Genomic DNA, 17002 nt, shown 5'->3' on the forward strand with positions numbered 1-17002 from the left:
TTAAAGTTCATTGTGTTTTTCGTTTGGCTCATAACAGGCAAGTGTTCTATATTTGTAGTTTATTCACACGATTAGTCGACATCTTCTGCTGTATGACATGCTAGACTCTAAAACTCATTATTATCATATAATTATAGACTTGTATTAATAGAGAAATTGTTTTGTGATGCCACTGGAAGATTTGGTGATAATATAGCTATTAAAAGCAGTATTTAAAATGTTTTTGTTGTTGTTGTTTTGTTTTTATCAAATACGGTAAAGGATTTTCAGCACAACATAAGGGTTAAGATAAACCTAGTGAAGGTAGAAAAGTGGTTAGCCTAAAACCTTGAAAGAAGCAGTGACCATTCACAGGACATTAAATAATGTCTGTTACCTAGTGAAGTCAAGTCATTATTATTGTCACATCAACAAAGCACATGTGCCTTTTTGTAATTGAAATTCTTGGGAGCTTGCTCCAGAAATTGCAGAAACAATTAACATATAACCAGACTTCAACAGGTGAAAATGTGCAATATACACATACATATAGTCGTACACACAGTGTACTATTAGACATACACACAGTTAGCACTACACATTATACACTATACACAAAATGTACACATTCTACATTATGTAAGCATTTATATGCATAAAAATATGCTAAGGCGCAACACAGTGTACATGAACTGGATACGGAAATGTCATGTGCATCGGATGGTATCCAGTGGTAATGGGTAGGTTATTGTATTAAATGCAGTGTGTATGTATAGTCCAGTGTTGTTAAAGCTAAAGTGCTGTGTGTCGCATACCATATTGTAGGAGTATCCTGTAGGGTGCTGTAGGGTGTATTAATTCTGACTGTTCATTAGTCTGATAGCCTGAGGGAAAAAGAAATCCCTCAGTCGGCTAGTGTGGAATTGGATATATTCATTTTAATTTTAGCCTAAAATCTTTATTTTAAAAAGTCCAAATGCATGATTTGCATCAATATAAGTTATGGACATAAATATTAAAAGAAAACTAATTGTGCTAATATGTGTACATGCATCTAAATAAGATTGATCAATAATTAGCAATGACATAAAACTCAAAATAAGATTATTTATTATTTTATTTTATTATTTATCCAGCTCCTGAAGGCACAACAGGTTCAGCAAGCAGACGGTTAACAGTTCAGACTGGAGGATCGCTCATTATTCCATGTTATTATGACAGAAAATACACTGATCACAAAAAATACTGGTGCTTTGATGCCTCGTCAGCTTACAATTACTGTAGTACTCTGGCATATGCTAATGAAACCAAAGGAAGAGTGTCAGTGATTGATCATCCAGATCAGAGTTTCTTTACTGTGACTATGAGAAACCTGCAGCATGAAGACACTGGAGCTTATTGGTGTGTTGTGGAGATTGGAGGAATATTTGAACGAGATGAGAGTGAGCAGCTCTATCTGACAGTTCAATCAGGTATGAGATGTGTTTCACATTCAGTTGAAAAATTTGACTAATTCCTCAGAAATCGCAATCCTAAATGACTGGTGTGTGTGTGTCTGTGTGTGTGTGTTCAGCTCCTGATGTGTTTGTGGTGAGCAGCAGTGTATCTGGACATGAAGGTGGTGATATCAGTGTTCAGTGTTTCTACAGTTCTAGATATAAGAATAAACTCAAACAGTGGTGCAGATATAAAGATCAGAGCTGTTACACAGTGGGGAGGACTAACACATCCCAGAATTCATCAGTCCAGATCAGTGATGATGGGAGAAGATCCTTCACTGTGCTGATGACTGGACTGAGACTCACTGATTCTGGCTGGTACTACTGTTCTGCTGGAGATCTGCAGGCTCCTGTTCAACTTAATGTCTCTGGTAAAAACTAATCAGATCCACACAGCATTTCTTGATTGATGAAAAAAATACAAAATAAAATAAAATACTGTTTAATCTTTTCCTGTGTCTCTATAAAATTCAAAGGTTAATTTTCTCACTGTCACTGAACCAAAACCAGTTAATAAAGATCTTACATTAAGTCATAATAAATAATTGTATTATTTTCTTAAATTTTATTTGACAGAAGTTGTGTTGAATTTATTGTCTTTTTGAAAAAGAAAAAATACATTTTAATATTTTAGTTTTCCAAAACAAGGTAATTCAAACTGAATGCATAACATTTAATACAATTATGCTTCATTCCCTTTTATTAAAAATGATTTCCCTTTCCTTACAGCAACTGTTTGCACAGACACCAGCACTGAGAATATGTTAGTATTAACATAGTTTCATTATTCAGATTGTTATTATTATTATTATTTGCACTTGTTCACTCATATTTGCATTTTTGTTCTGTTGTCATATCTTTCTACCTATTCTCTCTTTCAGATGGCACAGAGAGGAGTGTTTCTGTCTGTCACAGAATTAGAGATCGCGGGCTCTTCTGATATTGACCTGGAGGAATTCTGAGCATCTTTAAATAACAGAGACATTGTGCTAAACTCTCATCAGATTTGCATTTGACTGATCAGAAGTGAGCATCTGATTGACCCGTGAAGCAACCAATTTGTTTTCAAAGTCTGTTTAGGGGCAGGATTATCAGAAATCAGTTACTGTGATAATAGAGACCAATGGAGTAAGAGTAATTCAAATAGTGCCATCATAAAAACATCAAAGCACTGATTATTTCAGACAAGCTGGTGGAATATAAAGTTCTTCTTGAGGGGGACGACTGTACTGACTCCAGCTAAACTGCAGCTGTCTGAGACAGAACTCCATCCACCTTATTGTGAAAACAAGGTACAGAGCTGTCACTGAGGCAATCAAACCTCACCTTTGAAAAAAACTGTTAATACTGTATGTACCATTTAGATTTAAATAAAGATTTTTAAAACTTTTAGATCTTTGTTACCTAAAGTTACCCCCCCAGTGGCCGCTTGGAACTTTTCTGAGACTGTTAATATACTGTTCATTGTTAATGTTTGTTTGTAATAAATTAATGTTAATTTATACATGCTGTGTATTAGTATATGTGGAAATGAACATTAACCTATAGATGTAGATAACAGTAGTGTTCATCCTTAGTTCATGACACCTGAAGCATTAACTAATGCTAACAAATAGAGACTTTAATTCCTTTGGTGACTGAACACTCAAATAATGTAATAAATGTCTACACCACTTAGCCAGAAGGTGCAAGATGACTAAGAGCACTGAGAACAAAACAAAAAACAGAAGTTGGCTAGTTGTACCACACTATTGCAGTGAAAAACTCATGCAGGAAACATAAGCACAAGCAAATGCAATGGCCTAATAACTGAAAGCTGTTTAGGTGAGGGGTAAGTAGTAAAGGGGTCATATGATGTTCCTAATAAGAACATTATTTTGTGTATTGGATGTAATGCAATGTATTTATGTGGTTTAAATGAAAAAATTGTTTCTCCTCTATGCCCCGCCTTTCTGAAATGCATAATTTTTTACAAAGCTCATCGGTCTGAAAAAGCAAGGTATGCTCTGATTGGCCAGCTATCCAGTGCATTGTGATTGGCCGAAAGCCCCAAGCGTGTGACGTAAATGTTAAACCACTTCCCATACTGTGATGCTAATCTTGGTCAGAACACCGGTGCGATAAGAGAAAACAATAAAACCCATTACAAACGAGGCATTGGTTGCATTCAGTGGGGATATAATTACGGATTATAATGACTTATACTGTGTATAAGTGCATACTGTGTATTACTTTGCATCTTGCCATGTAAACACAAAACTATGTCTGCATTTGTGATCGGAGGAACATCAAACAACAAGCGTTACTCTCAGTGGTTCTCAATTCCAGACCTCGCACCCCCCAGCTCTGCAAATTTTGCATGTCTCTCTTTTTTAACACACCTGATTCAGATAATTAGCTCGTTAGAAGTGAGCTCTGTGCATTAACTTTGTTCCCATTGACATGGTCCCTACACAGTGTTCATTGCTCCCTGCTCCCTGAGCAGGGGAAATCTGTTGAAGTTTATTTCACTTGGTGCATTCATTCACTGATTTGTGCTGCGTAACGGACAAGTGTGACATCATATACCTCTGTAAATAAATATACAATTTAAATTCATGTCTCACACACTTCAATGCAATTTGAAAGGAACTGGAATTATGGCAGAATATCCTGTGTTGTCCACTTCATAGGGCAATTATGTTCGAATAGAACAAACGTCTTGAAGCCATAAGAGAAACATACATACAAAATATGCAGAGCAGGGGGGCGCAAGGACTGGAATTGAGATAAACACTGCTCAAAACTCGCATCAGTGCCAAATCCTTCAAATATGTAAATGTACTTACAGCCGGCATTGTAGTTTTTTCTCCCAGGATCAGGAAACAGTCCTTCACAAAATGTGCTGCACACATCTGAATATTTGGGTTGAACTGTTATGGAACAGTGTTGTAGATTAGAGGTGTCGCTATAACTTTGATATTCATAGCAACAATTATGACGATATACCGGTATTAGTAATAACTACAATATTTATAATGAAATGTTCTCTTATGATAACACCAAATGTAAATACTCCAGCATCAGTACCTGGTTGTGCTCCCAGGTGGCAGTATTGTGCCATAACGCTGACACCTGTCACACAAGAAGAAGATGCAGAGCTTGTTCTTTGTTCTTTCACTTTAGTTAATACATTAATGTTAATAAATGACATCTTATTGTAAAGTGTTACCATAAATATTTATTTATATACTGTTGAACTTGACAGTATTTTCTCTCTTGTTTTTTCATAAAAGCTGCAAAAAATACGGAGAAAGACAATTCAAGTTTATTTGTATAGCGCTTTTTACGATACAAATCATTGCAAAACAACTTTACAAAAAAATTTAACTTCCACAATATTAAGTAGTGGCTAATTAGTGGTGATCAGTTTATGTGCAAATGACAGGAATTTTCAGAAAAATTTAAACAAGTTCTGTATGTTGTTTCAGGGTTAGCATCATCTGAGGTCCTCTGAGGAGTCAGCATCATCTCGTCTCCTATGTTCTGGATCCAGACTGGAGCTTGTGCAAAACAGAGAAACAAATAGAGACATAATTAGCGTAGATACAACTGCTGTCACAAATTATGAGATGCATTATTCGAATGCTTAGCAAAAGGTGCGTTTTTAATCTAGATTTAAACAGAAAGAGTATGTCTGAACTCTGAACATTATCGGGAAGGCTATTACAGAGTTTGGGAGCCAAATGCAAAAAAGATTTCTTTTAGTGGACTTCGCTATCCTAGGAAAAGTCCAGTGTTTTGTGACCTTAGGGAGCGTGATGCGTTGTAGCATGGTATAAGGCTAGTTAGGTGTGCAGGAGCTAAACTATTTAGGGCCTTATTAGTAAGTAATGATAATTTGTAACTGATACAAAACTTAATAAGTATCCAGTGCAGAGACTGTAAAATTGGGGTAGTATGATCATATTTTCTTGACCTGGTAAGGACTCTACCCGCTGCATTTTGGACTAAACCTGTAGTTTGTTTATTGAAGATGCTGGACAACCACCAAGAAGTGCATTGCGTTTATCAGTATCCTTGTGTTCGTTGGGTCAAAAAGTAAAATTCAAATTACAAAGTAAAAACTCATTTGACTGATATCTTTCCCAGGTTTTCTATAGATATCACAATATATCGTGAATTCTTACGGCCACAATAATCATAATATGAAAAATCTCAAGATTCAAGATTTTTATTTTTCACATACAATTATATAGAGCATATATAACCAGCGTGTGTATATATATATATATATATATATATATATATATATATATATATATACACTGATTTCTAGTTGTGTCTTCTTTGGGATGGCCAGACAAAGTATTTTCACTTTCACAACAAAACAACATTTGCCAGCAGCAAGAGCGAGAATCATTACGCCTTCTTTCTTTGTGCGAACATCTGTGCAATTATTTCCACATCGTGGGGGCGTGTTTAAATGAGGCGTTTTTGGAGGGAATGGATAAGTCTAAACTTTTCTAAAGAATATATCTATGGGTTTGAGACTTTAGTCTTTGCAACTTTACCGATCTTCTTCATGCACCAAGAGCTTGTAATACTCCAAAGAGAACAGAAGACTTGGGTGGCGTGAGGATTGTGAGGGGAGGCAAAACCAAAGCAAACAAGCATTCAATCATATATACTTAATTCATAGTATATCTATATAACCTCTATACTACAATTCAAAACAAAATATAGCCACAAGCAGCAATCATCAGGGCCCAAAAACCAATGGTCTAGGTGCATAATTAGAAATCTAAGTGAAATGAATCTCATGATGTAGTTTTTACAAGAAAGACCAACTTGAATCTTCACTGAACGTTAGGGTTTGATGAAACAGAGGAAAAGGTTACATCAGCACAGCTGTCAAAAAATGATAACTGTCTTTCATATGAATCACTCCCTCTTACTATTTAAAGGAGAAATAACCTTCTAACATGTTCACTGTCATAAGCTATGTGATCATAATATATGTGGTGTAAGTGTGGACTTCTGTTCAACATTTGATTTTTAGACACATTGAATCTCATGGGATGTTAATTTCAAATGAATGTGAAGATATTTGTAACTCAAAACCTTATCTGAAGCATTTATCTCTTTTCATTTTTCGTTTAATTATGTATAATAGTGCTAAGTGTTTGTTTTATTATTCATACCACAATAGTAAATAATTGTCCAAGTAAATTTTTATGATATATGTTATCTTGAAAATACAATCTTAAATGGATAGCAATATATTTAATTACGCCTGGCAACATATATAAAAGTGAAATGTTTAATGATCTCCATGTAACTGATTTCACTGTAAACTACACTAATAGCACATTTGACAACTTTAAGATATATTCTGAAGAGTTTCAAATGATTTTTATTTTTTTTTAGTTATGACATAACCATTTTCCCCGAAAATGCAGTTTGTCAGAGGTCATTGTCAGTGTGACGGGAATAAATCATTCTGAAATCATATAAAATAGTCATTCTGAATGATAGTGTCAGACTCTGTTCTGAGTTTTGGATGTGTTTTGCTCCCCATGTGTTTCCTATGTGCCCATATGGTTAATTGGTTCATTTCCTCTTCCTGTCCTGATTATGTTGATTTAATCCCAGGTGTTCTCAGTTTGTTTTGATTGAATTCAGGTGCGTCTAGTCTGGTTCAATAAAAATTTTCCTACGGTTCGAAAAGCCTTACCTTTTGCATCATGGTAACCTTTTTATAGAACCAGAACCAGAACCAAAAAAATTATTCAACAACGTCTGCAAGATTCGGTGGGTGATTCAGATTTTTCTTGGCAGTGATTAGAAGACTTATAATTGTCAGACAGGTTGCATACGTGACATCTACGTCATCAAGCTCAGTTTGCGCAGTATGCTTGACCCCCAGGAAGTGCATGCTTCTAATTGACTTCATTTGTCTCCGTTGAATCCAATGGGGTCACCGTGTCCATTTCTTTTACTGTCTATGGGTCTAACCAGCACAACTGGTACTAACCTGTGACGTAAGTAGGCATTGATTGGCCAGACGCGTTTGAAAACATCCTCACCCGCCATGATTTAAAAGTCCTTGTAACATACTGTAAACATTGTGTCAACTTATTTCGCAAGAATGATGAACAGCGATAGATGGACGGACACTGAAATGCAGGCACTTGTAGCAAATGTAGCACTGCCAGTTGTCGTTGGAGATTCTTAGTCCACCTTTCCCTTTCAATCGCTTTACATATACGTCGACATTCCATGTCTATTATTGTGAAACCTATGGGACACACACAAAAAAAACACTGCTCTGATCACAGCGTCCTCCATCCTCCTGTTGTTAACATTGTTCTTCTTTGTTAACGTTGTTCAGTACTGCGCACAAATGACATGACTGTCGACCAGCTTACATCTCGTCCTAGTACACACTGTCGGTGCGAATGCAACCCTTTAAATGATACTTGGAAATAGTTTGTGCAAAATTATAGAGATTTCATCATCGAAACCAATCAAAAAAGGTTTTAGACCAAAATAAGACAATAAAATGCAATTTTTGTTTTTCTCCTTAAGTCACATATGCATTAGTTTGGCCATGAAACCTTTAGTTTATTTAATGAGTCGGTTTTCTTTTTTTCTGTTTTGTTTGTGCATAAAATGCAGATCTACTCTAAACCTGAAGATCCTCTGATATACAGGACTATATACAGCATAATATACAGAACTGTGGATCCACACTGACTTCAACAGTGAGAAGAACTCAGGAACGGATCTTCCGACCAAAAGAAACCAAATCAGCAGCAGAGGACGGTCATCACAACTTTTTATTAGTTTTTTGTATTATATCTCTACTTAATTTCTTTACCAAAAGTCTATTTGTACAGTTTCATGCTGTTTGCATTAACACAAACAAGCATATGCATATTTAAAATGAAATAAAACTATTTTGCAATTGTTGCAAAAGGTTCCTATCCTTGTCCTATGCCGTGTTTTCTAATAAGTATACACACACGGCACTGGCAGTATTTTGCAGTTTTACTTGTGGATTAAATAAACACACTAATTCTGATTGGCCGACAACAAAGATGGTCTGCTCATACTGTATATATATCACACACAGGGGCGGGTCTACGTGGTGGCCAGGGGGGGCACAGAGAGGAAAAGTTAAATAGCTATTATAAAATGTTATTTTGTGAAAATGAGATAAAGAATTTTTCACACTGAAAGAGAAGTGATTTCGCTCTCATAGACGTGCCAGGCTTTATCTGCAGCTAAACTGAATAAAAGCAGAATGTACTGATGAAGCGCTAAGAAAAAAAACACAATAAATAAATACAATTTTTGAATGATGCCGTGCTAATTGACATAATTTATTACAGTACATAAATTATAAAGTATATTTTCTACCTTATTCTGAGCAGAAAATTAAAATAATAGCTAATTAAATGTAGTATATAAAACAATCATAAAATTGCCACTAGAAAAAAAATGATCAAATTACAAATGATTGATTATTGTAGAGCAGTATATTTGATTTCTTTAAGCAAATTAAAAGTAATAAAAAAGAAGAGAATTCCTTGTAAAAAAAAAAAAAAAAAAAAAAAAAATATATATATATATATATATATATATATATATATATATATATATATATATATATATATATATATATATATATATATATATATATATATATATATATATATATATATATATATAATTTTTAATGATAATACATAGGCTACATACATAAAATTATTTTATTTGACGTTTCTGTCACTTCTGAAATGATGGACGCCACTGGTGTGACGAAATGTTAGCTTACACATAATTCTTTTAAAGCTCTTTTTTAAATCTTGTCTTACATACATTTTTACATATGCCATGTCATGCCATAGCATCATTAAACAAGCATCTAACAATAGACAAAATGTTTTTTTTTTTTCTAACCTATGTTTCTTTAACCATAAAGACTGGTGTAATTTGCCCCCTGACTAAGCATTAAAATAATTTAGGGGAAGCATTTATATAATCCTTTGAATGCACTTAACCTCTTAACTGTCACACACATTTTTGAACATAAACTTTATAGTGCAGGTTCCAAACTTAAATTTTTATAATTCATGAATGAAAACATTTTGTAACATGATATTAATGTATCATTTACATGGTAATGCAATGTCTGATTTTAAAATGGGTTTTAAAGGATTTATTTTGAGATTTAAAGTTTTCAGGTGATAAATAATTTCTGATGATTTCTAAAATGTTATAGAGAAAAAGGCAACGTAGAAGTCTTTTTTTGTAAACAAAGGTCAAGACTCCTGTTATACTGCATATTTTTGAGGGTGCACTCCTGTCATAAATTAATCTATTAGTCTTCCTACATAATTTTAAACAAAAAAACATTGGTAAAATATATATTTCGGAGTCTTCGACCTTTCCAACAATATATAGTTTGTCAAGATTAGATTTGATTTCATTGTAGTATAGTGAAGTAAATGTAGACGTCCTGTATATGGGACGGGGTGACAGTTAAAGGGAAAGTGCAGAATCGAATTGTTATAATCGAATCGAATTGAATTTAATTGTGAATTGAATCGAATTTAATTGTTCTAAATTTGCAAAAATTGTTCTTGAATCTAATCGAAAACCTACGAATCATGAATTGAATCAAATCGCAGCCTTCCCAAAGATTCACAGCCCTAATATATATAAATATATCAAAACCAGTTTGTCACACATTGGCCAGATCTGGCCCACATACAGCATGCCAGAACTGACAATACAACCGGCTTGATGCGTGTGGGCCAAATCTGCAACTGCCAGAACTCAGCCATATTTGCCCCAGATGAGGCCCGGAAGTGTATGCTATCAGAGTAGTGGCGCAATACATTTTTAGTGCTATATTGAGATAAAAAAGAGAAGTAACTAGAAACACAGTTAAAACAGCTCAGATACGGGAAGAGAAACTTACACAATGGTCACATACGAAAAGAAAGAAATATTCTACTTTTTCATCTTGTTTAGGGTTATTATAGGTGAGTATTAAATGTTAGACTCATATCATTTTGTCATAATACTTTTTGTGCTTGGTTGTATATGTCACTTTTTTATGTGTTTTTGTGAAGACTATTTATTATTAACTCTGAACATGACAGCGGTGTGTGTTGTGTGTTTAGGTGTTGAACGCTGCAGCAGTGTGTCATATAATAGATTAATTGTTGACTGGAGGATCTGTCATTCAGAAAATAAGTCCAGTACATACACAAACACAACAGAGGAGAATCTGTCAGTAATTGATCATCCTGATCAGAGTTTCTTTACTGTGACTATAAGAAACCTGCAGAGCACAAAACATGATGGAGGCTATTATTGTGCTCTGAAGACTGAAGGAAAACCGACTGCCACGTATGATCTTTATCTGGAGGTTCAATCTGGTAGGTAGTTATTTTAATCAATTATGTGTGTCAAATATGTGTTTAATCAAATAAAATCACTTATATGATTGTGTGTGTGTGTGTGTGTGTTCATGACTGAAGAAGAAGAATGCTATCAAGGTACGGCACGGCCAAGACCGCAGCATCTCGTTCCCTATTCAGGGAACCATGGTTACATACGTAACCGAGATGTTCCCTTTCATAGGTCACTTCGATGCTGCGGTGACGTCACCACGTATGGGAACGCTATACCATAACGCCTGACGTACCTGATAGCTGGGACCCAAGGAAGCATCCGCTCAAGCGGAGAGAACCCGGGAGCTAGGAGCCTTCCTCGCATCCAGACTGTAGGACTTGATAAAAGTGCTCGGTGAGGATCAACCTGCCGCAGCACAGATATCATCCATAGAAGATCCACTGAGAAAAGCTTGAGAAGAAGACAAACAGACAAACAGCTGGTCAGACTCATGCCATGAGGTTGTACGATCCACATAAGTCTTTAAGCTCTACAGGGCAAAGACTTAGATCTCCTGTCCCCACCTCAGCAGGGGATAAAGCCTCCAGGACCACTGCCACATAAACCTTATAGTGGATGGCGTCACTCTATCCGAAAAATGATCCTGAAGGAACTCCAGCACTGAAGCCACTGGGCAGTAAACTGGATCCACATTACGATTTTCACACCAGGTCGTAAACAGTCTCCACTTGAAAGCATATAAGCGTCTCGTAGAAGCTGCTCTAGAATTCAGTAGTATAGTCTCAGTGGTTTCAACAGAAAGACCGGGACATACTAACTCACTCCACTCAGAGGCCATGCCCAAAATTTCCACAGATCTGGCCTCGGGTGCCAAATCAGTCCCTGTGCTTGTAATAATAAATCCTGTCTGAGGGGAAACTCCATGGAGAGCCCGCTAACAGACTGATCAGGTCCACAAACCACGGCTGCGTGTGCCATCGCGGAGCCACCAGCAGCAGCTGTTCCACTCTGTCCAGCCGTATTTAGGATAATACTGCTGGGATCAAACGAATCGGGGGGAAAAGCATACAGACTGGTCCTGGGCCAACTGGGAGCTAACGCATCCAATCCCAGGGGCGATGGGGGCATAGGGAGAACCATAGTGGGCAATGCGTAGTCATGCTCGACGCAAATAAATGCTCTCTCGTTTCTCCGAAAATCTTCCATAAGAGATTCTCTGTTTGGTGGTGTAATCTCCATTCCCCTTGTTCCAGAGCCTGTCTGGATAGCAAATTTGCTCCGAAGTTCAAATGTCTGGGGACATGAACAGCTCGGATCGACAGAAATTTGTTCTGAGACCAAAGAAGAACATGTCTCGCCAGCCTGCACAGGGGGCGAGAGCGTAATCCTTCCTGATGATTCAGGTATGACACAACCGCTTTGTTAAACATAACGGCCGATCAGAAGATTCGCGAAATACTGGAGAGCCAGAAAAACCGTCAGTAATTCCAACCTGTTTATATGCCAACTACGTTGTGCCGCTGTCCACAATCCGTGAGCTGGGCGCCCTTGACAAACATCTCCCCAACCGGTCAAAGACGCATCCGTCGTGACGGTCTCTCAGAAAGCACAAATCCCCAGCCGAACCCCGGTTAGGAGAAATTCGGTTGGCATCCATTGTTTTAAGTTCATCACACACCTCCGTGTCACCGAAATCATCTGATGCGGAGGACAACGGGGTGAAATATTTCGTCTTTTCGCCCACCACTGAAAAGGGCGCATGTAAAGTAATCCCAGACAAATTACAGGGAATGCCACTGCCATTAGACCTAAAAGTCTGAGGTACAATCTCACTGTCACTGTGCGACCCGCTTTGAAGCGCGGCATGCATGACGCAATCGACTGAGCGCACGGGAGAGAAAGCTTTGCTGTCATCGCGAGAGAGTCCGATTCTATTCCCAGAAAGGTTATCCATTGAGAGGGGATTAAAACACTTCTCTGGAAATTTGTGCGTAAGCCCAGGCTGTTTAAGTGATTCAGCACAAGATCCCGATGAGAGTGTGCTTGAGTCTGCAATCGCGCTAACACCAGCCAATCGTCCAAGTAGTTCAAACACGAACGCCCTGGAGCCACAACGGGGCCAGAGCTGCATCCATTTTGAGCATCTGAGCATTTTGATTCTCCTGTCCGCTCGGAGTGAGAGAACCGCGTATGCCGGCCAGAGCCTACTCTGAGTTCAAAGCCACAGTTAAGACAAACATAGTTAGAAAAGAAAATCTGCTCTGATTAACACGCTCGAGTGGGGGAAAGCGAGCAAGTGGAAACTCCAGTGCATCACTGTATTCATAGTCAAGCCGCACATATAGCCCCTAACCAACAACTCATGTTCTGTTCTGTGTTTTATCAGCATATAAATGTTGAAAATATTTTGTCATCTATTAATCTCTGTACAGAAATAGTGATTCATTCACATCCAGTTTCAAGTCCTATTAAAATCTTCATTTGAAGTTGTTTTTCACATACTGAATATAAATAAATGTAAAAAACTCACGTCAGCAGTGACTGACTTCAGTAGTTCTATAATTGTAAAATGAGAACTAGAGAATGAAATGTTGATACCCAGAAATTTCAGAGATCACTTAATATAGACTGCAGTGCTAGTAAAATAAATATTTTTTTTATCAGAATAATCTTAAATGTCTTGACCAAGTGATGCAATTGATAAAAATAATTTTTATCAGATTAATCTGAAATGTTTTGACCAAGTGATGCATTTGATGCAAGTTTTTGTGACATAAGTAACTGAAGAGCACGGAAGCAGGAAGTGAGACTGAGACTGTGAGAACTTAAGTTAATTTACTTCTCCTCGAGTGATAAGCTGTTTCTTTAACAATATCACAAAGAAAATGTACATGATGAAGATGCAGGGAGAAGAAACATTGCAATGTTTTAACAGAAGGACTGACAATTTGAAGTTCATTGTGTTTTTCGTTTGGCTCATAACAGGCAAGTGTTCTATATTTGTAGTTTATTCACACGATTAGTCGACTTGTTCTGCTGTATGACATGCTCGACTCTAAAACTTTTAAACAGTGTTTTTATTATTATTATCATATAATTATAGACTTGTATTGATAGAGAAATTCATTTGTAATGCCACTGGAAGATCTGGTGATAATATAGCTATTATAAGCAGTATTTAAAATGTTTTTGTTGTTGTTGTTTTGTTTTTATCAAATAAGGTAAAGGATTTTCAGCACAACATAAGGGTTAAGATAAACCTAGTGAAGGTAGAAAAGTGGTTAGGCTAAAACCTTGAAAGAAGTAGTGACCAGTCACAGGCCATGAAATAATGTCTGTCTCCTTATATAGTGAAGTCAAGTCACTTTTATTGTCACATCACCACAGCACATGTGGGAGCTTGCTCCAGAAATTACAGAAAAAATTAACATATAACCTAACAGACTTCAGGTGAAAATGTGCAATATACACATACATATAGTCGCACATACAGTGTACTATTAGACATACACACAGTTAGCACTACACATTATACACTATACACAAAATGTACACATTCTACATTATGTAAGCATTTATACGCATAAAAATATGCTAAGATGCAACACAGTGTACATTAACTGGATACAGAAATGTCATGTGCATCGGATGGTATCCAGTGGTAATGGGTAGGTTATTGTATTAAATGCAGTGTGTATGTATAGTCCAGTGTTGTTAAAGCTAAAGTGCTGTGTGTGGCATACCATATTGTAGGAGTATGCTGTAGGGTGCTGTAGGGTGTATTAATTCTGACTGTTCATTAGTCTGATAGCCTGAGGGAAAAAGCTGTCCCTCAGTCGGCTAGTGCAGAATCAGATACTGTATATACAGTACATATTCATTTTAGTCTAAAATCTTTATTTTAAAAAGTCTAAATACATGATTGCATCAATATAAGTTCTGGACATAAATATTAAAAGAAAACATAAAATAATTGTGCTAAAATGTGTACATGCATCTAAATAAGATTGTTCAATCATTAACAATGATATAAAACTCAAACTCAAAAGTAGATTATTTATTTATTTATTTATTTATTATTTATCCAGCTCCTGAAGGCACAACAGGTTCAGCAAGCAGACGGTTAACAGTTCAGACTGGAGGATCGCTCATTATTCCATGTTATTATGACAGAAAATACACTGATCACAAAAAATACTGGTGCTTTCATGCCAAGTCATATTACAATTACTGCAGTATTCTGGCATATGCTAATGAAACCAAAGGAAGAGTGTCAGTGATTGATCATCCAGATCAGAGTTTCTTTACTGTGACTATGAGAAACCTGCAGCATGAAGACACTGGAGCTTATTGGTGTGTTGTGGAGATTGGAGGAATATCAGAACTAGATGAGTGTGAGCAGCTCTATCTGACAGTTCAGTCAGGTATGAGATGCGTTTCACATTCAGTTGAAAAATTTAGACTAATTCCTCAGAAATCACAATCCTAAATGTGTGTGTGTGTGTGTGTGTGTGTTCAGCTCCTGATGTGTCTGTGGTGAGCAGCAGTGTATCTGGACATGAAGGTGGTGATATCAGTGTTCAGTGTTTCTACAGTTCTGGATATCAGAATGAAGTCAAACAGTGGTGCAGATATAAAGATCAGAGCTGTTACACAGTGGGGAGGACTAACACATCCCAGAATTCATCAGTCCAGATCAGTGATGATGGGAGAAGATCCTTCACTGTGCTGATGACTGGACTGAGATTCACTGATTCTGGCTGGTACTACTGTTCTGTAGGAGATCTGCAGGCTCCTGTTCAACTTAATGTCTCTGGTAAAAACTAATCAGATCTACACAGCATTTCTTGATTGAGGAAAAAAAAAATATATATATATATATTGTTTAATCTTTTCCTGTGTCTCTAGAAAATTCACAGGTTCATTTTCTCACTGTCACTGAACCAAAACCAGGTAATAAAGATCTTACATTAAGTCATAATAAATAATTGTATTCTTTTCTTAAATTTTATTTGACAGAAGTTGTGTTGAATTTATTGTCTTTTTGAAAAAGAAAAAAAAAAATCTTACAAATTAATATTTTAGTTTTCCAAAACAAATTAATACAAACTGAATGCATAATACAATTATGCTTCATTCCCTTTTATTAAAAATGATTTCCCTTTCCTTACAGCAACTGTTTGCACAGACACCAGCACTGAGAATATGTTAGTATTAACATAGTTTCATTATTCAGATTGTTATTATTGTTATTATTTGCACTGAAATTTTGTGACTTGTTCAACACTCACATTTGCATCTTTGTTCTGTTGTCATATCTTTCTACCTATTCTCTCTTTCAGATGGCACAGAGAGGAGCGTTTCTGTCTGTCACAGAATTAGAGATCGCAGGCTCTTCTGATATTGACCTGGAGGAATTCTGAGCATCTTTAAATAACAGAGACATTGTGCTAAACTCTCATCAGATTTTCATTTGACTGATCAGAAGTGAGCATCTGATTGACCCGTGAAGCAACCAATTTGTTTTCAAAGTCTGTTTAGGGGCAGGATTATCAGAAATCAGTTACTGTGATAATAGAGACCAATGGAGTAAGAGTAATTCAAATAGTGCCATCATAAAAACATCAAAGCACTGATTATTTCAGACAAGCTGGTGGAATATAAAGTTCTTCTTGAGGGGGACGACTGTACTGACTCCAGCTAAACTGCAGCTGTCTGAGACAGAACTCCATCCACCTTATTGTGAAAACAAGGTACAGAGCTGTCACTGAGGCAATCAAACCTCACCTTTGAAAAAACTGTTAATACTGTATGTACCATTTAGATTTAAATAAAGATTTTTAAAACCTTTAGATCTTTGTTACCTAAAGTTACCACCCCAGTGGCCGCTTGGAACTTTTCTGAGACTGTTAATATACTGTTCATTGTTAATGTTTGTTTGTAATAAATTAATGTTAATTTATACATGCTGTGTATTAGTATATGTGGAAATGAACATTAACCTATAGATGTAGATAACAGTAGTGTTCATCCTTAGTTCATGACACCTGAAGCATTAACTAATGCTAACAAATAGAGACTTTAATTCCTTTGGTGACTGAACACTCAAATAA

The 17002-nt window shown here is 36.4% G+C and overlaps 1 protein-coding gene across 1 annotated transcript; it reads left to right on the plus strand.

Annotated features, from left to right (window-relative positions):
* The first annotated feature begins 1272 nt into the window (after window positions 1–1272).
* On the plus strand, window positions 1273–16284 carry LOC113112945 (CMRF35-like molecule 1). The gene is made up of 5 exons (XM_026278900.1): window positions 1273–1451; window positions 15409–15705; window positions 15798–15842; window positions 16063–16096; window positions 16232–16284. The coding sequence occupies exons 1-5, from the start codon at window positions 1343–1345 to the stop codon at window positions 16269–16271; spliced, it is 525 nt and encodes a 174-aa protein (XP_026134685.1). The 5' UTR covers window positions 1273–1342; the 3' UTR covers window positions 16272–16284.
* Window positions 16285–17002: the final 718 nt, after the last annotated feature.

The sequence above is a fragment of the Carassius auratus genome, chromosome 2 (assembly GCF_003368295.1).
Source record: "Carassius auratus strain Wakin chromosome 2, ASM336829v1, whole genome shotgun sequence".
In the NCBI taxonomy this organism is placed as follows: Eukaryota; Metazoa; Chordata; class Actinopteri; order Cypriniformes; family Cyprinidae; genus Carassius; species Carassius auratus.